This window comes from Taeniopygia guttata, chromosome 1A (assembly GCF_048771995.1).
Source record: "Taeniopygia guttata chromosome 1A, bTaeGut7.mat, whole genome shotgun sequence".
NCBI lineage: Eukaryota > Metazoa > Chordata > Aves > Passeriformes > Estrildidae > Taeniopygia > Taeniopygia guttata.
In genome coordinates, this window is record NC_133025.1 from 60,030,882 (window position 1) to 60,057,960 (window position 27,079).

General features: G+C 44.3%; 1 protein-coding gene and 1 long non-coding RNA gene across 8 annotated transcripts in view; one reads left to right on the forward strand and one right to left on the reverse strand.

Moving 5' to 3' along the window:
- The window catches only part of LOC115493520 (uncharacterized), a 70,712-nt gene that overhangs the window by 16,989 nt on the left and 26,644 nt on the right, over nucleotides 1-27,079 (forward strand). The gene's annotated exons all lie outside the window — the stretch shown is intronic.
- The window catches only part of ETV6 (ETS variant transcription factor 6), a 120,526-nt gene continuing 107,314 nt past the window's right edge, over nucleotides 13,868-27,079 (reverse strand). For all 6 annotated transcript variants that reach the window (XM_072923644.1, XM_030263699.4, XM_072923647.1 and 3 more), the window contains 3 exons: nucleotides 23,424-23,566; nucleotides 21,000-21,100; nucleotides 13,868-17,847 (listed from right to left, as the gene is read on the reverse strand). In XM_072923644.1, coding sequence (XP_072779745.1) covers nucleotides 17,742-17,847; nucleotides 21,000-21,100; nucleotides 23,424-23,566 — 350 coding nt within the window. In that variant the 3' untranslated portion in view covers nucleotides 13,868-17,741. The remainder of the gene's footprint in view (nucleotides 17,848-20,999; nucleotides 21,101-23,423; nucleotides 23,567-27,079) is intronic.

Genomic DNA, 27,079 nt, shown 5'->3' on the forward strand with positions numbered 1-27,079 from the left:
AGGGCTTTCAGTGTTGCTGAGGCATTGGGAGAGCAGGTGGGCAAGCCGTAGCTTCAGAGCAATAGGAGCTAACCAGGGAGAGGGGAAAAAGATGGAAATGTGCATCTGGCTGTACTGCAAACCCAGCCTCCAGCAGCTGCTCCAGAGGTGCCCCTCTGCTGCAGCACTGGGTCAGCCCTGTGCTCATTAGCCTTGACAGCTGCCCTTCTATAATCTAAAGCTGTGCTTGGGAGATAAGGGCTTTGTGTACTGCTTACAAACAGCGAGGCTGGAGTGAAAATTCACAGGGCTGGAAGGCAGGGAGTCTCTTTTCAGCTACATTGAGAAAGCCATAGAAAGGGTGAGGGCTCCTTCTCTCTGCAGATTCAAAGCAGCTTCTCCTCCAGTCTCTCACAGGGCACTTGTTTGTGCTTCGTGTTCTGCCCCCGCCTACACAAATCTTGCACTGAAAGGTTTTTCTTGCTCTGTTCTGGAGTCACTTTGGATGCATTGAACTCTCCCAAGTGCTTTGTACTTCTGACAAAGCAAGGTGCTTGTATAACATTGCTGAGGGGGAGAGAAAATAGCAGGATTGGAGGAAAAACACTTACCTTGAGAAACTTTTAAGAATCTAGTTTTATTTTGTGTCTCAGATCAAAGGCTGATTTACTCTTGAAATGTCCACAGTTCCTTGGTATTTGTCTTCTTGCGCCTCTTCGACTCTTAACTGGTTTGGAAAATTCCCATGTTTATTCACTGTGAGTCCTGAGAGCCCTCCCACCACCATTCTTGCCCTGCATATTATCAGATCTCAGGGAAAAGCTGGACCTAGCAAGTTCTTTCTCATTAAAAGAAAAAGGAAAATCTAACACTTCTATGTGGGTGAAATGAATAGAGCTGCAGTGATTCACAGTAAAGGACAGGTAAGAGTTTGGTAAGAGAATATTGTCTAATATAGGTATGGGATTTGTCTAACATAGTTTAATAGGTATGGGTAAAAGAATATTGTCTAATAGCCTTGGAAGTCATCTAAAGATATAGCAGTAAGAATGGAGACATCAGCTACAGAAGGGTGCACAGCCTTTGAGCTGCCTACTCTCCTGTCTGCCAGCTTTTGTGTTCTCTCACACTAATATTCCTTTTCACTCACCCACCTGCCTTGTGGTTTTCAGTGGGCTTCTCGAGGCAAACGAGGTCAAAAACATGGGAAGCTAAACAATAGTGTTTCTAACCATTATCCTGTTTAGAGCAGTATTTTATCACTCTGATGCAGGATTTTACTCCATTGAACTCCATCCTCAGTGAGCACATACTAAATGTTACAAGAGCAGTTGTAGCCCAGGACCTGGTGGGGACATAGGAAATCAAGCAGAGGAAATATCAGAGGTGTACTCACAGCTACAGAGGGTCTGTGGAGGTCCCCAGAGTGAGGAATTGAAATAGCAAGCTGTTCGTCTTTGATTCAGCATTCTTACTGGACTCCAGCATTCAAACTGTTTTCCATTCCTGAGGATTCTGTGTCTCATCTCTCAAATACAGCATCTCCTTGTCTGGAACCATGGGACCTTGGTATGGCCATCCTTCTTTCACTTGTACTGAAGCATCCTGGGTGCTGGCAACGTTGATCCTCTCAAGTCTCCTAAACAACAACCTCTTTTTTGGATCCTTGCTCTGACCACTACATTGCTCATCTCTTTGCTTAATTTTGCTGGACGACTCCTTCCCACTTTTGCTGGCCCTACCCTTCTTTGAGCAAACAAATCGATCCCCCAGGGGCCTTTTGCAAAGGTGACCTGGATGTCACACCCCAAAACCCTATTCTGGCTGGGACACATTCCTCTCAGGTGTGTGCAACAACATTTTCCTCTCCTTTGGATCTCCAAAAAGCTGCCACTCCCCACACTTCACCAGCATGTCAGGAGCTGAGGCTGCCTGGTCACTGCCAAGTATAGCCCTTGTATTAGTGATATTTTGTCCTTCCCTCTCTCCTTCACATGAACCTAAACAAAAGTGAGATTGTACAGAAGATATTCATGTGACTTCATTAATTTCAGGCTACTAAATCAGATGGAGTCAGTTGGGTTCCCTACAGAGTCAATAAAGGAAGACAACATCTAATAAACCTCCTAAGTTGTCCTACTCTTCTCCACCGATTGCATAAGGAGCTTATTTATCTAACTTAGGTAACAAATATATCCCCCTGATGATAATAATAAAAATATCACCCTTCCTGTCTATGCCTAGCTTTTTCTCTGAGAAATAAAGTGTTGGGGAATTATGTGTGTAGTAAAGAAAAGCAGCCACAGGGAGCAAGGAGGAGAGAAACTGAGGGGAGATGAGAATGAGAGACTGGGGTGATGTGAGAGGAAGAACAGGAGATGAGATGAGGTAGTTGAAAGGATCCTCAGGAACAAGATAACTGCAGAAGAGACATGTAAGGAAAAGAGAAGTGAGCAGCGGGAGGCAACGTGATGCTTATCAGAGGAGTGTTTGGGAGTGGGCAGGAAGGAAGCAGCCACCAGGAAGGAAAGATACATTCAAAGTGATACCAAATGTGAGTCTGGGGTAGAATGGCCAGCTGTGATACTAAAAAGCCTGAGAAGGGAAGGAAAGGGGAAGAGGAAAGGGAATAGGAAGGGGAATGAAAGATAGTGAGTTCAGGAAACACATTCTTACAAACTTTAAAGGAATGACACTGTGCTAGAGGAAGGTTTGGTTGAATGCAATAACAGAAATGGTCAGACAGGAAAAAAACCCAAACCAGCTCTAAGTGAAGGACAAATGAACAGAGGAAAGGTGTTAAAAGTAGAGTAGGCACAGAAACCAAGGGTCTTGGCTTGCTGTCTTGGAGTCTTTCCAGGGACTTTTGTGGAAGCAGATTTGGGCCTGGAGCATTTGAAATTACTGTTGCATAAATTTTAGTCAGAACTCATTCTCATAATTCCTATGTAAAAATTATGTATCTTCAAAGCTTTTGTGGATCTGTATGTATGCAACCCCAACCCTGCAAATCCCTGCCCTGTAAAATCCTAGCTGATTGCTGCACCCTCTGGGGACTGCATAGGATTTGAGGTCTCCAAGTATGTAAACACTTGCTGTTTGGGTTGCACCTTGCCACTGCAAATAGATCCACTCACCTACAAAGTACAGCAGCTTAACTCTCTGTAATATAGATACAGGTCCAAGGTGTCACAGAGTGGACCCAAGACTTCTAGCTGTCCACACAAAGCAGCAGTCTCCAGATGGAATGTTCCCTGTATTCTTTACTGAATTTCTGATCTGTGATTTTGGAAGGCTGTTCCCTACCAGACTGTTTTGGCCCTTTCTTTCCTTCATCCCCTTTCCTCCTAAGGAATGACCACAGTGCCTCTGAAAGTAAACAAAGCACAGGACAGGTTTGGCAGGGCCTTTCAAAAGAAAAATATTCCCTCTCCATCTGAGTGGTTATGAATAATGTTCTCCATAGCACATTTAGTTCAGACTTCAAAGCCGTTGTAGCTGAAGTTGTGTCAAAGTTGATTTGAAACACAGACTGACAAAATGAAATCACTCACAGCAAATACAATTCTTGGCCAGAACAGATTTTCAGAGTATCTGTGGCCACCTGGGCTAATTTTATCAATTATTAGATTTCTCTGCTCAACACCCCCTTCTGGCTTTCTGTCCATCCTTGCTCTTCCATAGGGAAGTGTGGCTTTTAATGCTGCCTTAAGAAAGACAAAGGGTGCAAATCTGCTGAGCATCTTCAGAAATGGTCCCTCTGCAGCACCATCAGCACCTGGCACTGCTGCCCCGGGCACTGCCATCCCAGTGTGATGACTTTTCTCTGGGCTGCAGTAATTTGCCTGCTATCGAGCTGTGTTTGATGAAGATCAGAGCTGAAAACAAGGTTAGATGAAATCTGCTTGGTTAATTTGTGTACCTACCTCACCCTCTGTAAGCACGCAGCCTCTCACCCTTTGCCCTCCTCCTGAGAAGAGAGCACTTGCTGAGCCGAGGTGTATCGCCCTGCTCTGATGCCAGGGTGATCATCACAAAACAAAAAGCAGGTGAATGCAGGCAGCCAGCAGCCCCTCACAGCTGGATGGAGCCCAGTCACTGATAGGCATTTAGCACCTTGTGCTCCCTGGCCATGACACTGCCCTTTCCAATGTGTGCTCCTTCTCCAAGCCAGAGATGGCTCCATCCACTTGAAAAAATCCTCCAAAATGCAAAACTCCACAGGTAGACACAGCACACAGTTGGTGCAGAATGTTCAGGAATCCATCTTGCTGTTCTCACAGCAGGATGTGGGTTTTTTCCCCTTCTCTTGGCCACAGATGGATGGCACGTTGTCTGCATTTACCTCCTTTTGCTGTGGTTTTCTGACAGTGATAACCCCAGGGCTGCAGAACATGGATGGTCAGTACCCACCTGTGGACACGATGGGTTCTTGCCAAACTTCTGTGCCTGTCTGCTCTTCGGTGAGACCTTTGGGTGTCTCCTATAAACTGTAAGTGGCCTGCAATGGGTGTGGAGAAATTTTAGCACCTCTAGGCTCTAGAAGAAATGGCCCAAATCAGAATGATTTAAAAAAAAAAAAAAAAAAACCCACCCAAAACAAAGAGAGAGGACAGCAGAGTAAATTTTCTCTCTACAGTTGTAAGAGGGGTTTTGTGGAATTTTTGTAGAGGTAGAAATTGGGTTGAATTCTGTCAGGAGCTGCTGAGGCTGAAATCTGCTTTTGGCTCAGAGGCCACCTCAGATGAGAGGTGCAGACCCAGATTTTGGAAAAAATGCACGTGCCTCTGCTTTTGGATGCCAGCAACCTGTTTTTGCAGAGGCACTGAGTTGTTTTTTTGATCTCAGTAGGAGTTCTGAGTGCGTTAATGCTCATGCAAATCAGGCTGCAGGTATCTAAAGTCGGGCAGCCAAAAGCACAGGCGCCCCAAATTTTGAGGTTGTTTATTACATAATCACAGCTCAAAACCCTCTCTGCATTTAATTTTCCCATGTTGATAATACTGTGACTCTAAAATGTTCCTCAAGTGGACCCTGGGATGAAAGTTAAGCCTTCACTTAGCTGGAGAAAAAGGATCCCTGTCAGTGACAGCAGTACTTACTGTATTACAGGAAAAAGTGTATCAAAAGATCTGAAGTTCTCTTCTTATTCTCCTTGCCCATCCTATGTCCCTGGGTATTTTGAGTAAATTCTCTGTGGTCCTTGTTGTGCATACCAAAAATGGTAGTCTTGAAGACATACTCTGAGCTGTTCTTAGTGTTTGCAGCACCCAGCAGGGAGGTGGTCATAGTTTTGCTCAGTGGCTAAGGTGAATATTTTTCAGAGAAGTCCTGTTCAAGGCAAAGAGGATCAGAATTTTTTTCCCCTTGAAAAATTAAAAAAAAAAACCAAACAAAAACGAAAGCCAAGCATTTCTTATTATCTTAAAATGCTATACCTGATCCAGAGTGATCTAGTCTCCTTCTTATTCCTGTTAATTAATATCTTCCTTATAGAAATTTAGGTCAATCTTTAAATGAAAATTTCCATCCTGAAGTGAAAAAGCAAAAGGTTTCCATTTGACATTTCTGGAACAAAAAATTTTCAGGGATGCCAGATTAAACTTTTTCAATGCTACTTTTTTTTTTTCCTGCTTGTTTTCAGCTGGAACTCTTTGCTTCACTTGACCTGAACTTGCAGTTCTTGACAGTTAATCTGAAATGGCTTTTTCCCAGAAAATACACTATTCACAAAAATAGTTCATCCAGTTGAACTCAGGCAGAGGATTTTAGTTTCATCTGGTTGGTTACTGATTTTTAAACTGGCCAGCAGCCTGTAACCTGGTAGCCAAATTGTCAAATTGTTCTTTATTTCTGCTGAATGAACTTCTAGGAACTATAGTGAGTAAGCAGGGCCCTGTTTCATTAGGCAGCACACATCCATCTAAAGCCAAGCTCACCCGTGCTGCAAAGAGCATGTTTTTACCAGGTAATGAAATCAGCTGAACAAAAAGGTATTTGAGGGCTGCAAATAAACTAGAAGCTTCTGCTGAAAAGATAATTGAGAGAGCATGTGCCTTGTCCAAAGGAAATGAAAGCAACAAGAGCGTAAGGGTGAGAGACTGGGAGGTAACATGAAGTACATTACAGGTCCAAGGGATGAGGGTTGGAAAGTTTGGGCATTGGACAGCCTAGCTGCTCCCCCATGAGCACATGAGCAGCCAGCAAGGGCTCCTGCCTTGCTCTGCTCCACCTTATCACAGTCATAGCTCTGGAATACAGACATCACACATATTTGATCCTGAACAAAACCTGACTTGGATCAGCACACCTGATGCAATTTTCCTAGGGGATCCTGGGTGAAGTACTGGGACTAAAGGTTGCCTCTCTGTCCTCACCCCCAGCTGGACACAGCCAGTGCAGGCCTTCCCCTTGGGGTCCCTGGCAGCCCACGCCCAGCCCAGAGCCCCATGCACTGGGGTTACTGACTCCACTTGGGGCCCCTCAAGAATGAAGTCCCAGCCCTGCAGCTCAGCTGCTGGTAACTCCTGTGAAATCCTGCTGTGCGGTGAACAGGGGATAGTAGGATCAATACTGACCAGCATTAAAAAATTACTGCATGAAAACAAAATGAAGTTGAAATATTTGCTGCAACTGCTTGTGGAGGATTATGCCTTGTGGTTTCTTCCTTTGTCTGGACTGGACATGCCAAGATACAGCTGAGACTGAAGCTCCTCTTCTAGATGAGGATGTTGCTTTGGGCAGGCACTGCCTGCACCTGCCTTAGTGTCTGAACATGAACCATCACCCATTGCTCTCAGTCTGTCTGGTGATCGTAGCTGGGCTCTCATGCTGCTGATGGCTGCTGAGTCGGTGCTTCTGCATTCAGCGTTGGAAATGGATGTTCCAGTTCCCACCTGGGCTCAGGTGTTTAATGTCCATCTGGTTTCAGTCATGCTGTGCCAGTTTATCACACCGAGTTACAGACCCCTGCTTCTGGGGAAGGTTCTTTGGGGAACAGCACACCATCACTGGCAGGAGCAGAAGCAGCTGCAGATCTAAGCTGGTTTTTCTGTGATCCTTCTGCCGTGAGTGCGTGCAGCTGTAACTTTCAGAAGGCTCTTTCTCATTTTATCTTTGTCTCCTTGATAGAATGAGCAGTCCCTGAGCATCCTTTTCTCCCTTCCTCAGTTTGAGAGATCAGCTTTGCCTTTGTGGCTGTAGCTATCGCACTGAATTCCCCACCTTACCAGCTGAACTGGCTTCTTGAAAGTGAGTCCATATAGGAGGTGGGATTTAGTTTTGCTTAGTTTTAAAGAAGAAAAATATTTGTACATTTTATACATAGGCTAAGGGCCCACACAAGGAAAAAGTTTCTAACTGTTCCTGATGCAATGTGTTTGGGAGTGAGAAAAAAACGTGGGTGGGGAATACAACACCTATTGCAATTATCCTCCTTGCATGGGGAGGGAAGAGAACAAAAGCAATTTGTCTTTGGCAGGCATTTGTGCCTTTATGCTGGGCTCTGAAGTTGTTGGCTATCAATGCAAATAAAGATCTGCACACCTAGTGTCATACTTATGTAAAGATGTAAAAAAAAAATAAAAAATAACAACAGCTCGCAGAGTTAATTTAATTAATGACTACTCACATGCTGCTAAGTGACAAAACTGAATCCCCAAAATCCCCTCAGTGTCTTTCTTGGACTCACCAGGCAGCAAAGGACCAGAAGGGTTCAAGGTGAGGGGAAATGTCTCGGGGCAATCAGGGACATTAGGAAAGTACCTACTGCTTCTGTGAATAGAGCAACACCCACCTACCTTGCATCATCTTTCCCCAGCTCATCTTCACTGAGGCTGTGAAGATCAAAATACTGGTGTGAGCTGGCAGGTGAATATCATGGGGATTTCAGAGCCTGGAAATTTCAGCAATCTTGTGTGGAGGTGGTTACTCCTGTGGCCAAGTCTTCATCAAATATGAGATGATGCTGGAAGCGTGTGTCACACTGCCGAGGAAGCATCCAGGAGACTGTGCTGTGTTTTGGATAATCAGATATAACATGTACTGATGTTAACTTTCTTTCCAGTGGATTTTTATCTTGGAAAAGATGGGGCTTCTCTCTAAAGCCTACACACATGGTGGTCTTGACACAGTGGCAGACAACAGTACTGTTTGGAGATACATGGTGCTCCTGGGTGAATAAAGGGGCAGCACAAATGACTCAGGGAACTTGGGTGTCCTGTATGAATCATGGAAGTGCTGCTTGCCTTCCATGTTCCTCTGCCCCCCCATGAACCCCCCAACAAAGGAGCTACAGACTCGTTTGAAACAAGACTGCTGGGTCACGGTCAGATGGCTGCACAGAGCAGTTGGGGAGGTCATAATTGAAAGGTAGAAAGTAAGTGGTGAGGGCTGCAGCTGAAAGCCTCAGAGAGCAGTGCACATATGAGCTCTTCTGAAGCACAGATAGCAGAACAGCCACACTGTCTGACAGTAGGCAAAGAGTGCCCCAGGAATTTACTTTTCCAGCCTGGTTTGCTCAAAAGTGAAAATATTCGTGGGTGTGTTGGGTTAGATGTCATGGGAGGCAGATGGCCACGGAGAGCTGGCCCAAGTGGGATGCAGCTGGGCTGTGGTTTCCCACTCTGCTCCCCACTTTGGGACGCTTTTTCCCCACTATCCATCTTACAGCAGCATTGCTGTTTATGTGGTTGGGCAGTGAGTCAGACTGAGGAGCTGAAAACCAGCCTCTTCCTTCTGTGCAGGTTATTTTCACCAGGTCAGTGTGCATGGCAGCTGCCAAAGGGCTGGTGCTGGCACCAGGAGGGAGGTGAGAGTACGTGGGACCACCTGCATGTATCAGGCTAACATCTGAGGCTGCAGAGAGAGACTCCTCATTGTAGATTAGGGTGAGGCAGGTTGTGTTGCTGCTCCCAAGGACGTGTAACAGGAGCAGAAAGAACTGGGGAACTGGTTCTTTACTGGTTTTATCCCTTTTCCCCCTTGTTAGTTGTATATGGAGCTATGTGTTCCTCTGCTTTCTGCAGGTGCTCCTGGCAGCAGTGTATTGTCTCCTGCTGCTTTGTAACAAGTACTCATGGTTGCCCCTGGGCTGACACCTCTTCTTTCTCACGCAGGTGCATCCATTCCTGTAATTAGATGGATTTACCAATATGTTCTCAATTTGGTTAAACATTAAGACATTGTCAATTTTCACAGAGGCAAAAGGCAGCCAGCACACTCAGAGACAGTTCCTGTCTCCATAGTCTGTGAATTTTATTCAATTTTGTTTTGTTTCAGCATCCATAAGATTTTAATTACAAGCAAATCATTTGCCCAATTGGTCACATTATTACCACAGCTCTTAGTTTGGTGGAGGACAGGAGCAGATCTCACCTCTGACATGTCCCCACTTCTGGCAAAGCTGGACTTAGGGAGAGACTCAGTTATAGCCCAGAGCCTGTGATTTTTTCATGTGGCTTCCTAGGGATGCTGCCAACACTGCAGTGAAACAGGAGATCAAAAGAGAAAAAGACAACAGGACATTTACTCTGTGGATTGGAAATTGCTCACTCATTGCATACAGACCACATGTGGCTGTGACCCACAGGAGGCATCTGTCTTACATAAAAAGAACCAAGGTGGAAGAAGTAGAAGTGAACTAGATGCTTGTTTTCTGATTAGGACTGTTAAATTGCTCTTGAAGAGGTGAATGAGTCAATTTTCCCCTTTGCTTTTCTGGTAATAAGCCTTGGGGTCTAACGAGCTCATTACAAACAGCCTTGTGCTCCATCACTAACAGGTGAAGAAGAGCAGAATTTCTCTTCCTTCCCTTTCCCCTCTGCAGCAACAGCAGCTACAGCTGTTCAGCAAAGCCTCACAACACTTATCTTTTGGAAAAAAAAAGAAAAAAAAAAGGACAAAGGCTTCCCAACCACAAGGCTTGGTTGACATTTTATGGAGGAAGGATAAAAAAGGACAGAGCTGAAACACTTCTCTCTTTTGTAAACAAAAGCTGGGAGAAAAACAGTTGTTTTGAATTTAAAGAAAATGTTTTCATTCTGGCTTTTCAGCGGGGACTGAGCATCTCCCCTCTACCCCTTCCCATGCAAAATCCATGGGTTTTGTTGATTTCAATGAAAACTGTAGATTAATCAGTCCTTTAGGAAGTTGGACCATAGCTTCCTAAGTCTTGAGATGGACTTGGCTTGTTTTTTTGAAGTGGGTCCTTTGTTTTGTACAACAGCCTTTTGCTGTGAAATTATTTCTATTGAAACTCTTCCAGTTGGGAAACAGATGACTTGACAGCACTGGATGCCTCAGTCCTTGAGAGGCCTTAGGTCTGAGGCTGGTTTTGTACTGTCAGTTCATCTGTGTTGGGATTTGATGGATGTCAGGACTGAATACAGGTCTCTGCAAAGTACCATCAAAATAAATTGTTGTGGTTTTCACTCCAGGGTGGGAATTGACTTGGTTGAGAAGGTTGCTGTGAGGGTGTCCTGGTTTGAAAAGCAAAACCAGTGAGAGGCTCTAAGTTAGAAAAAGGGAACAAAGAACCAAATATATATAATAGCACAAAAGAAGAACCACTGACAGAGTCGGAGATACAACCTGACACTCGCTGGCTGGGGTGGTGGTAGCAGATACGGCTCTGTCCAAGCAGGGGTCCTGTAGACTGATGGAGTTTCCCTCTGGAGGTCCAATGCAGAGAAGGTCTCAGCTGTTCCCCTTGGAAGAGAGGATCTCCTTGCTGTCTGCACAACCCCTTATATCCTTGATGGCATCATTTGGCTCCTCCCTCTGGGCGGAGCATCTCACAAGGGAATGCTGTGATCTTATCAGTCATGTGACTAAAAGAACAGCTCCTCCTGGAGGGACTTATCTGAGTCACGAGATAAGGGAAAAAAAAAAAAAGGAATTGCAGCTTGAGGTGGTAATGGAATACACCCCAATATTATAACCTAGGACAGAGGGTTAAGTTTTACTTTTGTAGTAAACCCTCAATTTTTCCTGGGTAGGATGTATTTTATGGACACTGCGCAGATCTCTGTGTTGCACAAACTTTATACAGCCCTGATTTCCACTGGCTTTAGCAAAGCTAAATGGAAAAAAGGGATACATTTTAATTCAGGAAATGACTAACCTTTGGTACAGAGGAGGTGAAGTCCTCATTTTGCAGGCCTTTGAATAGAGGCCTGCTCAGATCCTGCAAGCACACATTGGCCAAGTGAAAGTTACTGACCTTGGCGCTTCTGTGGTGAACACTCCCCACTTTCCTTGTTGGATCATCCAAACTGACTTTGCTTGCCTCAGCTTTCATGCAACCCCTGCTTCTTTTCCTCGCTTTCTTCTGATGGGTCATGCACTCACATCTTTCCGCAGCCTACTGGAAACAATGTCTGCTTTGTTTGAGCTGTCTTCAGTTCCTTCCCTTCACCTTGTCAAACACCAGGAAGGGTTGACTTGGAAACTTTGTCCATTTAGCAGAACTTGGCTTCAAGTCAACAACCCCAGGCTAACAGTGTTTATCAGGCAGTAAGAGATCAATTCTAATTCCTGAACAGTTATCATTCTTCCTGTTGTGGCTGTTCTCCAGCACTTTGAGATGCTGGGAAACTTTATGCAGAGGTGTTTGCAGGAGGCAGAGAGATTGATGTGTCCCTGCAGGTTTTACAACTGATTGTATCAGCCACAACAACCTCTGCTGTCCTATAGATAGGGTACTGTGCTTTCCTTTTTCCCCCCTAAATGTTTGTGACACAAAGAGGGTCTGCCTGGTTTTAAATTGATATCTCAGCCGGGTCCTGTGCTGGCACTGAGGATGGAGGAGATGCACACACTTGATTTTGTTGACAAATAGACAACACTGAAGAAAACAGGTATAGTGCTCCAATTCTCTGTAGCAATTGCCAGATTACTTCTTTCCCACTTGTACATTTTGCCTGCCCCAGTCTGCCAAGAATCCCAAGAAATGGGTGTCCTGCAGAGTAACAACCTAAGCCTTGCCCTTCACTGGACATCTAGCCAGGGGTGGAGAGATGGTCAGTAAGCAGACAGGTTGCCCGAGTTTTGATGACTAACCCAGGAAAATGGTCATTAAGCACTGTTAGTGCTGTCCTTTTGAGCAAGTGAGGGCTGTTACAGCAGGGCTACAACAGTGCTGCCAGAGGGAAGGAGGAAAAAGGCTGTTTCACGCACTGGTGACATTGGCACTGTTAGACCCAGCTCAGGCTGAGCTGGTTGCTGAGCATCCACACCCCATTCCCCTTTTTTCAAGGCAACAAGGTGAGGAAAGAGCACGGAGGGATGAAGGCAGGGAGAGAGGCTCTTGCCCCTCTTTTGCTGCTCTGACTTCAAAATTATATAAAACTTCTCCGTTGATTGTGGAAAACAGGTAGGGACACCTAGAATGAAGAAACAGATGTGATTTTGTTCACCATTGGCACAGTCCTGTCTTACATTTTGTGCTGGAGTTCTGGCTGCCCTGGCATTGACTTCTTCACACCTCACATCCTTAGTTATGTTGGAAGTGGGTCCTGGGAAGTTCATCCTCACCTGGCTCTCTATTGGGCTCTTAGGAGCTGCTTGGGGTGGTGAAAGCTTGAACCAGGCTGCAAACCTTCCCTTCCTCCCTCTGCAGCCTCCCCCTTGCTGGGCATGGCCAGATGGCAACGTGCAGTGGGACATTTCTTCTGAAGTAGCTCATGAAGTTGCATCTTTCTCCCATCAGGTGGATGTAATTTAGCTCAGCCTGCAGTTCTGCATGGTGAGCAGGCTGCAGCAGAACTGAGCAAGGTGTGCCTGTGGCGAACCCAGTGTAACCAGCAGATCCCCGGGTGTGTGGGAATCCAGGATGGGCACACCTGACATGTGGCAGATCCACCTGTTCCTGTGCTGTTAGAATACTTACACTGACACACCAACCTTTTCTTTCAGGTGATTAACGAAGCACGTTTGGTTTTGGGCTTCATGCTGTGGCAGTGCATCCTTTCTCTCCTCACATCTTTTTTAAGTGGCTCTTTCTGTATTGCTTGGAAGTTTGAAATCCATTGCTTGGGTTTCAAACTGAGGTCAGTGTTTGCTCTCTGGAGCAAGGATGTGTTTGTTTGGTGTGGCTTTTGGTGGCATCTCTGGAGCAGGGATGTTCAGAAGCCCCTCAGAGGCCTCACGCTGTCAAAAGCAGCAGAAGCCCCACCATGCAGGAGACAGGGACAGTGAGGAGCAGTTTGTCTCACCTCATCTTGCTCTCCCCTCACCTCCAGGTTAGGGATGACCACTTGAAAATGCAGTCCTGCTATGCTGGAAGAGACAGGCTGGGTTTCTAGACTGGTTTGCAAAGATGAGTATTCTTCAAAAGCTCTTGCTCTCACAGTCTGTGATCTGGCCTGTTAAGCCGGCTAAAAAGATGCATCAGTCATCACAGCAACTAAGGTTTGGTTTTTCTTTTTTCTTCTACATCCACTCCAAGAGAAGGAAGCAGAACCAGGTGCATCCATCCAGTCATTAGAGGAGTACTTGGCTTATCTTTCAGGACAGACAGCAAAGTAAATATTTCAAGGGATAGCTGTAACTTTTCAGCCCTACCCAGGGAAGATCAAGGCACTGCTCATACTTGTTTGGGCAGGGGAAGCCTGCAGGTTTAATTTCCTGATGGAAAACAGCTGCTGTGTGCTGCTTTTAGGTACCATGTCTCCTAAAAAGAAATAGCCTTGTAGCAATGATTGCACCAACAAATTTGGCATTCCTGCTTTTATATTAAATTTTTTTTTATTGAGATGATGTAATTACAAGCATTTAAAAAATTATTTGCAACTCACTGGCCCTGAGAATAGGCTTGTTTGTTTCTGTTTTGTTACATTCATTTGATTCAGTCCCTTAGCCCCACACCTTAAAAAAACAAAAGCCTTCATCAATAAAAACACTAGAATTTTATTTTTTTTTAAAAAAGACCTCAAACGCTGGATTTGCGTACAGTTGCAGTCTGACAAAAAGGATCTGGAGAATGCATATGTGGAGTTTGAAATACGGGGAGGATGGCAGCAACTTAGTGTTCACAGAAAGGTCCCAGTAGTGTTCTCTGGATGGAGAGACAGTCAACAGGTTTCAAACTTTATTCAAGAAAATATTCTGCTGTGGAGCTGCAGCATGTCCCAGCTGACTGACCTGTGGCTTGCTGAGGCTTGTAGCAAGCTGAGGACAATGAAAGTCCCACTTAACCTTTGCATAACCACTAAACCGCTCAGAACTTTGCGGGGTGCTGAGGTTGGCAGGGATCTGGTCAAACCCCTCTGGCCAGGCAGGGCCAGCCAGGCGCAGCTGCCCAGGACCGTGTCCAGGTGACTTTTGTGTGTCTCCAAGAACAAAACGCTTTCTCCCTTTCCCCAATCGCTCTGGTGGCAAAGGCAGAAAGTTTGGCTGTTTTGCTGCTGGCAAATTCTACACTGGGAAATCAGAAACTGGGGGAGGGGAGGAAGGCAGGTGTCAGTGTTGGTGGAAAGACAGTGTTACCTTTGCTAGCCCTGGCAGGCAGCGATGCATTCCTATGGCTCAGGATGTTAATGCTGTTTTTGCACTCCCATGGATCTGCCAGTGGATGTGAGATCAGTGGGAATCTCTCTCCTGCAGTTGCTCTCGTCTGCCTACTTTTTTATTTTTAGTCATACCTAGTAAACTCACTTCAAGATCCCAAGAGCAGTTCAAATCCTGCAGTTCCCACCCAGGCCCAAGGCCCTGCAGCCCTGGCAGCTCCAGTGTCACCCACACCATTCCCTTTGGCACCTGGAGAGCTGGCAGGTGACAGGAAGGGCCTCTGTGGGACTGGCCTCTTCCAAGGTCAAAGGCTACTTTCATTCCAGCTAGCATCAGCCTTGAGAGAACTCCTTCTCTGTGGTTCTGATGATGTTGTCTTAAGATGTCCTTTATGCGTGAACTGGGAAGTTTCCAACAGCCACAAACATTTCTTCCCCTTTGACTGAGATTTTGCAGTGGAAGTGATTGCATTTTTTTGTAAAGGTGAACATTTCCACTACAAAGCTTCCCTACAGGACAATGCGTTAATTTTCCTGTCTTACCCGGTGCTGAGGATGGACCTAATTTGATAGATAATGGTGAGGAAATGGGTGGATTGTCTCTTGTTCTCTGTATTCTGCAGTGTGCACCTTGGCCATGACAAAAAGCTGTGACTCATCAGAGCACTTTATACAGAAAGTCTCTATTGGTTTTGTTTTGGTCCCTCACCATCTTGTAACAGCAGGACAAAGAACTGCAGTTACGCAGTTGTCTAGACCACAGCAGTCAAGAGGATGAATCATCTGCAAAAACTTTCTACCACTGGACAACCAAGGATCCAGCCAGAGCCTTTCTTTAGATTGGTACTTCTGATTACACTCCATCTATCAAATCCACCACTTCACTCCAGCTCCTGAGACCTGGCTGCAAGCTGGGGGCCCTTGAGCAATGTGACAGAGTAACTCCTTGGGCCCTTGGTCTGAAGGGACCTTAGGTTTCAGATCTGTGACTACTGAAGTCCCACGTCTCCCAATCTCACGCCTCATGAGCTCCAAGGACTTCAGAGTCACAACAGAGACAGGTGACACATTGCTAAAAAACACTCCCCTGTCCATTATTTTGAGGCAGAACAGATCTAATATGTGGTGTGCTGGGACTTTTAACTTACTGAGATTTTATAGGAAAATGTGGCTAGGCAAAGCTCAGGGAGAAATGTACACCCTGTCATTCCTCATCAGATACTGGCTCGGAAAAATCTCTCCTTGTTGTACGATGCTTATCTACACCCTTAACAAAGCTGTTCCTTCTACGACCTGTGACTCAATATTAAGTCTTTGGTGAGATTGGCCTATCTCTGTTTAAACACAGGGGACACTGTTCATTGCAAAGTGACATTTTTTCCTGGATAGATTAACCCTCTTGTTAAATACATGGAAAGAGCAAATGTTGTGTTGGTTTAATAGCTGATAAAAGCTCTATCATGGGAATGTACCTTGTTTTTTGGTTGAAATGGATTAGATTAGCATTTTGATTTTTTTCCAGATCTAGTTTCTTTTATGTTTCCATTAAAGAGGCTTTCTGCTTTTAATGCACTGCTGTGGACGTGCTTTCTTTCAGGCACCATGTGATTCCTGCAGTTTTCCTATACAGCTCCTACCTCTGCAAGCATCATTTCTGCTAGATCTTCCTTCCATTCAAAGGACCACTGCTGATGGATCACTGGACACCACAGACATTCCTGTCCTGGTGGTTCAAGCTGTGAAATGAAACAGGCCAGCAGTTTCTCTTGTTTGGGCATCAAGGCCTGCTGAGCTTTCTGTGACCAAACTAGATATATCTCTTTGCCTAATGCCAAACACCCTCAGTGCAGCAAACCAAATGGAGGCATCTTGCAACCAGAACAAAACCCCAAACCAAGAAAGCAACACGGGTGTAGGGTTTGTTTTTCTCTTGTCTTAAATCATGTTAAAAACAGGCAAGCTGGGACAAGCTTCCTTGATGGCAGAGCTGTAGGATGGGGGAGGGCAGTGGGAGGCATAAAAAACAAAAACAAAAAACAAATCCCAAAACAAAGCCAAAATCAATTACAAGATATAAGTATAGCTATTTGGTCTCTAGTTCTCTAACATCAGATTTTGGAGTGGTGAATCATCTGCCTCTCCAGCAGCACAAAATGATCCTGGAGAGGCTTCTGAGTAATACAAACCATGTGATGAGTCCCTTTGCTTTCTCCCTGTGATGTAAGGAACAGTACTTCACCTTTCACCCCAAAATTGCTAGCAGGTATGAGAAACACCCCTTCCTTCTGTAATTACAGATGTTTCAGTCTTTCCTTTTTATAGAAAACTCTGAACTGAAATTCAGAACTCTGCGTTGTGAATATACTGGGGAGGACTATATATATATTTATATATATATGGAACTTTTAGATATATATACACATATATATATATGTATTTGTCCCCACCCTCCCTTCCCCCTCCTCCATTCTATCACTTCTTTGCTAGAAGGAGGGAAAATGTTAACTGATAGTCACTTGCAAAGGTTTGTCACATTTATTTTTCTCCTCTCTGGAGCACTTAGGTGATTGGTTTTGGTCCATATTCCAGCAGTTAACAGCCACTCGGAGCACTCTGTGTGAGCCCAAGCTATGTGGGGATGACAGCCCAGCCTACATGTGAAGGGTGTCTCCTCTTCATTTGACAGGTATGTGTGAGAAATTCTTTTGGTAGCTTCAACACATTTCCCAGTGGCAGCACAGATAAATTGATCCAAGCAAACTGGAAGCCTTGAGCAAATCCCTTCTGTGTTGCTATTGTTTATGCAGTGTTGTGTCATGAGACTTGAACAGAAAATAAGAGCACTCTATTTCCATAGGAAAGCCTTCTAAAAACAAAAAACCAAAAAAGAAGAAGCATAATCTGATGTCTTGTCCCATGTGAGATAAGGAAAGTCAAACTGCATGTTTATTAGGGAAAAAAATGTCCAAAAACCCCCAAAACTGAAACAAGCCAAAAAGAAAGAAAAAACTCGAGGGAGACTCGGTAGAAGAGCAAAGCAGTGCGTAAGTCCGGGCCTTCTCCCCTTTGCTTTCCTGCCAGCACCACTTCTGCCGGTTAGTTAGCTTTGTTAAGGTGCTTCAGGTCCTGCGTGGTCTTCAGGCTAAGCAGCGACCTAAGTACTGCTCCTGTGTTGTTGCTTTCCCTCCCAAACCGTGCCGAGCATCAGGCAGATGTTTCTCCCCTGCACCCACAGAGGTGGCACACCTGTTTCCTTCAGCATTCCTCTTCCTGGTATATTTGTTCATCCAGTTCCTGGGATTCAAGGTGCTCGAGGCGGTCTGTCCGGCCACTCATGATCTCATCTGGGGTCTTCATGAACCTGCGAAACGGAGAAACAAGCGCATTTCTCAGGGGTCTCAGCTTTTATCATCATCAAATCGTTAAGATAATCTTTGCTGTATCTTCCCAAAACCTTAGTATTTACCAGCTTCTCCCCAGGTATCTTCCCTCCTCTATACCTTGAAAGGAAACAAAGAAATCACCGGCCTTTACCCTGGCTTCTTGAAAGCCCAAATCGGAACCAAACCCATAGTTTTTTCCAAAGAATGATATTTATTTCTTCTCCCTCATATTGTTTGCTGTTTTCATGTCAGATGACAGCTTGGCCCAGGTACACTCATGTGTGGTGTCTGTGACAGAGACACGAAAGGTGTTTATGATCAGCGTATTTCAAAGCACGAGCCCTTACAAGGTGTGGGGAGGCACAGGGTTACTGGTTTGTGCAGGCCTGCATGTAGGTGAGTGAGAAGAACATGAAACACCAAAGGAACAGAGGGGGAAAAAAGCCAAGGTCCAACTCAGAATAAGTTCCAGGAACGAAAAAAACCCTGAAGGAAAAAGGTTTAGGGCTAGAGAACTGTAAGCAAATACAGTCTTTTCCTGTGTGCTTGTAGAAAGTGTGACTGCAGTGAGGCAGCATCCTCTGTAAAGAGCGACACTCCCAGCACCAGTGTCTCAAGGCAGTAAGTCTGCACGGTGCTGGAGACAGAAACTGCCTCTGGGGAGGCATGGCAGCAGCAGGAAATGAGAAACAACATCCACCAGCCTGCAGTTTAAGTCTGCAGTCTTGGTTTTTGCCAGGATGCTATTGTGTACTACTGCACAGAGACAGCACAGAAAATTTTCATTTTCAATTTTATGATGTAGGAGGAGAGAGTGGCACAGGAAGGATGAAACCCTGGTTTCAACACAAATCAGTTTCCCAACTCCCCTGCACTTCTGGAGAAATTAGGATGAAAGATGTTTATGCTGGAAGTGGTACAGAATTTCACAGTCTTTCATTAACAACCTAGTGGTTAACATGCAGCAGTATGAAATGTGTTAATTGTAAGACCTGATCTTATTTCAGGTTGATGATATGCTCAGTATCCTTGCCCTAGTGAAAACAAAAACAACCAGCAGAAGCCTCGTTACTATCACTGACTCAGAATGGTCACTGCTAGAGTCTCTCAGCAAACACAGCATAGCCTGGAAGTAACCTTTTGCCATCCCTTCTAATTTTGGAAATCATGTGCATATATGCATTTAGGAGGAAAAAAAGGGCTATGACTCACTGCTGTGTCACTGCTGCTGCAACAAACGATGTTACAGTGGTGAAAAACTTGTATTCAGGGGTGGTGAATCAGTCAGTGCCTGTCTACACACTGGAAATGCACCACAGCCCACGGCCAGACTGTGCCCAGTTTTAAACCCTGTGACTGTCCTGGTGATCTTGCATGATGATGAAATCAAAACACAGAGTGGTCCCACTGCCATGGGAGCCACCCCCGCTTCCATGTGGGGCATGGCCGAAGTGAGCTGCACCACAGGATTTTGGGTATCCCTTCTGGTCTCTGCTTTAAGCCACATCAAGGAAACCATAGTGTGGGTATTTCTAATAGCATTTGATTACATAAAACAAACAAACAAAAAACAACCCAACCCAGAACTGCACGAAAATTAAGACACACTATGTGTAACCTATTTTGTTGCAGAAGACACCCAGCCAACCTATTAGAAATCCTTTTCTGACTCCATCTTACTTAAAGCTCCATACAGGTATCTGCAGATGACAACTGCCTGCATGTTAAAGTCACATTTCCTATTATATCTCTGCTTGCAAGGAATAGCCAAGAAAGGCACATTAATAACTTGATTTTTTGCAGCTGTTCTTTTTCGCTTCAGATATAAATAGGTCTAAGAAAACAACATCAAAAAGTTTTTATTGGGAATTGTGCAAAGAAATGTTTAGCTGGTTTTTTTTTTTCCAGTTTCCAAAGGAAATGAAGTTTATATAGCTCATGTTTTATGCTCTCTGATGACCTTTGAATCTGTTGGTCAAATTGGCCAAGTCTGACAGAGCAACTGAGGTCTCCAAGGGCATTAAGTTAAATGGTTTTGAGAAAACAGGCAGCCTGGTTGAGAAGAGATGGACTCCTGTTTTGTGTATACCCCACTGAAGGGAAGGCTTCAAGAGAAGCACATTCAATGTTCAGCATCAGGAATTCCCCCAGGACAATGCACTCTTCACACAAGGCCACAGAGATACAGGTACCCCTCGTACTGATGGAGCAACCTTGTTTTAACTTTCCACAAGAAAAAAATTTACTATTGAGCACTTGCTTTTGCCCATGGCTGCTTCTTTCTATCACTCTCCTTCTTGCATCTATGTTTCCTTCTAAGAGCTGACATAAACTAGTCATTCCAGAGAACCCTTTTCAGCTGAAGAGTGTTTAAGTGCTAATGCAGTTCTGTTAGCTATTTAAGAAAACAAATTCCAAGACTGCCTTCCTATTGTTATCATGTCCAAACACACTGCTAGATCCAGGCCACTGACAGCAAAGCAGTCTTTGGTCTGAGTTCAGTGCTCTGAGGGTCAGACGTGCACCAGAATTTGCTGGTGTTGTCTGAAGAGGAGTGGAGTGCTCTCACTCTGTGCCATCTGCACTCAAGATTGTACAAGTAGCTCCCTGCTTTAATGCTGTTTCAGGCTCTATTTCCTAAATTCTTGGTTGTATCACCCAATCAGCTGTGCTGGGTTTTATGATCAGCTCTTGCAGCTCCCTCTCTTCCTTCAAGGCAGCACCAAAGACACGGTCATCGAGTGCTTCTCTTCTGCTATGCCCTTGAGAAAATGCCTGATCCCTGCTCAGCTTTCAGAGGCAGCTGTGTTTGAGGAGTCCATTTGGAGTAGGTTTTCCAGCAGTTTGACTGAACCCATTTATCTAAAGTTTTCAACAATGACACAGCCTGCACAAAGCAGTGGGAAGACTTCTATTGTCTCCACTGATCATTGAGACAGGCCTGTGTTTTCTGCAAATTGGTGTGGCTGCCTTAAAAGCTGGGAAGCACTGCTTTATACAGCTTTTACAAATGTATGGCCCTCTTCACCTGTGTTATAACTGTGGCAATGAGGTATCCCACACACAATTCCATCTTCTGTCCTCAAAAACTAACTGTCCATAGAAAGAAATGGCAAAGAAAGAAAATTACCTGAACAAAAGCCTTTGTCCTGGCTCCTTCCGGATAATATTTAGTTTGTAGTAGTGGCGTAGGGCTCTGGACATTTTCTCATAAGTCATATTTGTTCTGTTCTGTTTTTTTCAAAAGAAGAAAGGAAAACAAGTGGTGAGATGATTCATTAAAACCTTCCTAAGCCCCAAAATGAGTTGCAGAACTATCCCAGCTACCTAAAGTAACCAAGACAGTCCAAGAAATTACACGTACCATTTTCTGTTGTTTGCAGGCCCATTCTACCCTCACCCCCCTCATCACCAAAGTTGTGTGGGTCTCTTTCCACACAGGGCAATTTAAGCAAGGAGTTTAACAAGAATTCCAAGCAAGGTTTTTCTACAGTTTCTTGGAACACAGATAACAAAAGACTTAATTAAGTACAAGAGGATACATTAGGTGGAGGAAGGTGCTCATGCCAAGTGGGATGTAACAGGCCTATTCTTAATGAAAACACCTTTTGTAAAAGGCTGGGAGTAGTGGCTAATAGGCTGAATCTGTCAGCAATCCCTGCTTGGAGCACTGCTCCTCTGGGATTCCCCTGCATTAACTAGTTAATGCTCACAGAGCTCTGCGAGGACTCATAGCCTGTTTCTCCTCTTGTTACACAGGTGTAAACCAAGAAACCAGTTGGGTTGTACATCTGCCTCTGTGACACATCCTTCCCTTCATTCTGGGAGCTGTTGGCCCCAAAGGCCACGGCCAGAGCACTGAGGTATACTGAAGTGTGAGATGGTTCATTAAAACCTTCCGAAGCTCCCAGAGGAGATGGCTCTGCTGAAGCTGAATGTCACAAGGAAGAAGCGATAGGCACTGGCAGAGCTGTTTGTGGGCAGCCCCCAAATTAGTGACTTGGAGGAGCAGGATCAGCCCCTTGGGCTATGACTACACAAGGAGCAGTGGTTGCTGTCTGGCAGAGACACAACTCTGCCGTGTGTGCGTGAGTGTAAAGCAGCCCCTCGCCATGGACAAAAAACACCCAACCAGTAGAAGCATGTTTTTGTTCTGGGAGTCTCCATGGCAGGAGTTTGGCTCCATCAAAGGAGACTGATCCACCTGCCTAAAACACACAGTAAGAGCAGACCCCCTCTGCTTGCCCTGACTACAGTAACTCTCTAATGGGAGGCCTCATCAAGAACCTGTGGCAATGAAACACTAACAGGGACAAAGTTTCCCCTGCAAAATCTAGACTACTCATTGGGAACCTCCCTGAAATACTGGTTGTGCTTCTTCCATTACTGACATGCTGAAAGGCCACTGTGTTGCCGAAATGGCCAATGGTCTGAAGGAGCTTCAGTTTTAGACACCCAGCATGGGACCTAATGGCATGGCTCAATTAATAATGCGCAGGTTGGGTAAGTTGTAAGTTTCATAAAATTCCCATTAATCCATATCTGCAGCATGTTCAGAACCACACAGATGACAGCACAACCCTCTGGTGTGTCAGCTATTCATCCCAGTTTTGTGTTCTCTGAGAATCTGTCCCAGTACCCAGGTCATTAACAGACATACAGTAGTGCCCCCAGAATCAATCCCTGGGGTAAAATGACTAGTGACTGGATTTTGTGCCATTGATCACCATCTTTGCAGCCCAGCAGATCAGCCAGTTTTCCATCCACCTCACTGTATTCTTGTCTAGGTCATACTTAATTAGCCTGTGCTTGAGGCCTATTATGAGACAGTTTCAAAAGCCTTTCTAAAATCAAGATAAGCTATATCCATCATTTTCCCTGAATCCACTGAGCCAATAATTTTGTTGTAGATGGATATCACAGTGGTCAAGCATGATTTCCCTTTTGTAAATTCATGCTGACTATTCATATATTAATATGAATATACTTATATACATATACAGGAATATCTATACATAACTCAGCCCCAAACGATAAAAATCAGTAATGGCTTTCCAGAGAACAAACCAGGAACCACCCTCTTAGAAGGAAATACATAATCCTGCAGCACTTGGTGTTTGTCACAGGGCAGCCTGTGGAATCTGGGAGTTGTTGCAGACAGGAACACAGAAAGCTCCTGCTCTGTAGTACAGAGTTCCTTGTAAACTACATCTCACCAGAATATCCTCAGCAACAGGTTTTGAGAAGAAGTAAAATGTCTTGAGAGAGAAGGACTGTTAATTCTTGCACTCCTTATAATTTCATAATTACATGCATTTATAACTAAAGGCCTTTAAACCAAACCAACAAGCTCTCTACATGAAGAATAGGTTTTAGTGCTTCAGGATAGATGCTTTGAATTTCTAATGTACATAGAATAAAAGATTACAGTTTTCCAGTATTAATTTATATGCCATCTTTTCTTCTTTCCCCCCGCTTATAACTGAATCCTATAATGCTACAAGAGACAAAGTAGGAAAAGTGCTGCAGGAGGAAAATGGCATTGCTTCCTTACCTTGTGGTTTCCCCACAGACGAGCCAGCCCATTGGGATCCACTATCCGAAATATTTTCGATTCCTTATCTTCCCATCGGATGAAATTTTCGTACCGGCTGTCAGAAAGCAGCTGATAAACATAATCCCAAAGCAACCTACAGTCTGTGAAGAGAAAATCAAGAAAATAATTACTTTTCCTTTTTTTTCCTTTTGATTAATTCTTGAAACCTTTTGTGTGGGTGGATGGATGTACAGTGAAAGGACAGTTGGGATCAGGGATGAAACAGCTGCTGTGACGTAAAATGAAAATGGGCTTGGCTGGTATTGGGTAATGCTTGCAAAATGGACTGGAATATACAGCCTCTTCTGATGCATCCCAGTTCTCCTGACACTGACAGAGCATCTCCATCTCATCAAAAGCTGTGTGAGGTGACCTGCTGGTCTTAGTTGTGTGTTTATAAAGCTCACGCTGTTGGCCCTGCTGCTGTTGCTGGCTGTTTCAGTGGAGAAATCACAAACCCTGCAACCTACTCTCCCTGCTTGAGGCTGCCCCTTTCTGTGCTAACATGTGAGTCTAAATCATGGGCAATATTACAGCTTTCCTTTGTAGACTCCATGTGATACAAAACTGACAGCTTCTCCCATTTGCACTTCATTTTTTGTTTTACTTTTTAAGGTTCCCAAAATGAAACAACACCTAAGATTTGTAATTACTTGAGTGCTATTGAGAGGTTAAATACTTTCTATTTGGATAATTGAATTCAAATTTCCTCTTGGCAAACACTCCTTAGGTTGCTAATTAAAGGTCTAACAGACACTTAAGTTTTAGTTTAGTGTTTTCCAGTTTCATGGCAGTCTCTTGAGACTGAGGAAGCCAAGAACTGAGCTGCTCCTACTTCCTGTTTGCAATGTGTGTGTGCAGCACAGAATAACTGGGAACATGGAATATGGACTGTGAATTGTACAGAGCTGGGGGTACTGCTGCTGTCAGAAACGACAGGGTTTTCACAGCTCAGCTATCCAGATTTCTGAGGTAGCTGTGGGGTTGCACTTTACTTTGAAAGCAATACCAGCCTCTGAGAAAGGGCTTGTTAGAGTTGTTCAAGGGTTGGCAACCAAAGACATCCAGCTTCTAAATGCTAAAATGGATTCTTGTCAGCCTTTCTATCCCTGTCTGTCTGTCTGGGGCTGGCACATCTTATAATGGGCATGATGACATGGGAATGTAAAATACTTTTTGAGGAAGGATATGAATAACACATTTAGTGAGCACACCTGAAATTCACAGAGATTTTAAAGTTATTTTCCCACTTCCAAACTGCAAAGAATATATCTGACAAACAGTACTGTCTCTAAAACCAGTTTAGTTTGCCAGTGCCCTTGCTTTAGTCTCTCCCTGCCAGTCCTACAAAGAATAAAACATTTTGTTTTGAAGAGATGGCATCTGGCAAAAATCTGGTTCCCATTCTAGCTGAAATCTACCCTGATGGTCACCTCATCCCTGACAAGAGCAGAAATGTAAAAGGCAAGAGACAAGACTTTCTGGTTGGAAAAACCTTCTTTTCATTAACATTTTTCATAGAAAAACATTTTCCCCAGAAGAATGTCCATCCCCATTTGAGATTTTTCTAAGTTTTCATTTAAGAAATGAAACCTGGGCACAAGTTTCCCTGGACTAAGTGAGAGGTCTGAAAACTGAAGTTGAATTCTACCACTTGAATTTCTGTCATCCCCCCTCTCACAAATTCACAAAACACAATTCTTACATTGCCTTTCCGTCTGTGTTTTTGTACACACACACACAAGAAAAAAGCTTATTTTCTAGACTTCATTTATGACTCACGACAAGGGAGACTATATTGCTCTTCTGGTTTGTGCCTTTTAATATTGTGGGAGGTTTTCAGATAAAAGGGTAGTAGGCCCTGCATAAATGGTTCTTTGACACACGTGCAACTAATTCCAGAACTTTTTCAATGCAAGAAGTGTATAGAAAATGTCTTTTTTTAGTGCAAGAATCCTTGGAGTCAGTTGGAGGGATGCTGCTCCTGAAGAGGCCAGTCAATGTCAGGCTTTGTCATATTCTTGAATTATCAACCCAGGGCAGACAACCTCCAATTACAGCACCTTACAGATCATACTTACAGTTCTGCAGATATTATTTACACTTGTCTTTAAGTTCACCTCATAATTCGCAATAGGCAATGTTATTTTTAATCCCTCACATTCAAACACACTCTGGGCCCCCTTCTGCACAAAACCAAAGAAGAACACAAAAAAATCAGCCTGAGATGTCTAGGTGGAAACAAAGACAGCTTCAGATGCTGAGAAGAGCTAGGATTCAAGTGCAGATTTGTTTTTTTATTGCTCACTTAGTTTTTAAGATGGATTCAGGCAATGCTTGAATATAAATACACCTCAAATGAGAGAAACAGATCTGCATCTTGAGATCTTCACAAGAAAAATCATAAGTGATCAAGGGCCCCATCCCATATTCTCAACTGACTGAGCTGCTCAGACTTGCAGAGGTATTTAGTAGGCTGGTGGAATTTGCAAAAAAACCCCAACCACCCAAGTATCTCACACTGCTGTTTGCTTCAACAATAAAACTGAAAAGCCTTGAAAACTCTGCTTGGTTCCTACAACCACTTAAAAACTTGATTTCAAACCACATGGCTGTCTATCAGCAAATTTAGATATATGACTCAGTTGCAGTAATTTACTGAGCATCAGGGCAACTGTGGTAACTGTATCTCAAGCCACTGCAAATAGGAAATAAAAAGCATTAAACACCAGAAGAAAAAATTCAGGCTCAGTGCATTTCTTCTCCCCAGAGCTGGGAGCTCCAAGCACACAGTGAGTTATCTGGGAGCAGCTGATGCTTTGCAGCACACTTTAGCTATGTATGAGATCTGCTTGCACAGGACCTAAAGCAGCTTGCTTTCCTTCTAGTTTCACTTGGGACACCTTTAGGAACTTGAGCACAGGCATTCAAGGTTTTTTTGTTTGTTTTTAACCACAAATGGTTGCCCTACATATCTTTCTCCACAGATTGCACAGTGAAAAATATGAGGTCTGGAGGGTTCACCCTGACTGACAGAGGATCACCAATTAAATAATCTACCAGAAGAGACCATCTTTAATAAGACACTAAGATAATGAGTCAAGGCTACCTGGTAACTCTTAGAGACTGTAATGAGCTTCAATTGTAGTAGAGCCCATCTGCAAGCCTGTAAATTGGTCAAAACCCAAGAAGGGAGGATGCTAGAAAGTGCTTTTAAAAACAGCTTCTCTGCTACCAACTCAGGATGCTCTATGATTCTATGATACAGAAAGTTGTATTCTCCAGGAAGGTCAAAAGTGTGATGTGTATTTTTAGGAAGGGCAGAGGAAATGGAGAGAAGGACTTGTATGTGGACAGTTGTTTTGTAAATGGCAATCACTTGTATGAGGGAAGTCTGGATGGAGGAAATGACTCCACGAAGACTCAGTCTCTTCCTTGGCCTCCCAAGGAGCTGCTGCATGAGGGGACTCTCCACAGGGTGTGTGCTGGCTAGTGAGTAATAGCAAAAAGCACATGAATGCTGCTGAGGCCAAGCAGTTTAAAGGTGTGGGAGCTGAGTAGGGGCTGGTACCTGAATTGTTTGGGCATGCTGTGATTTCCTGCCTTTTGGCTAA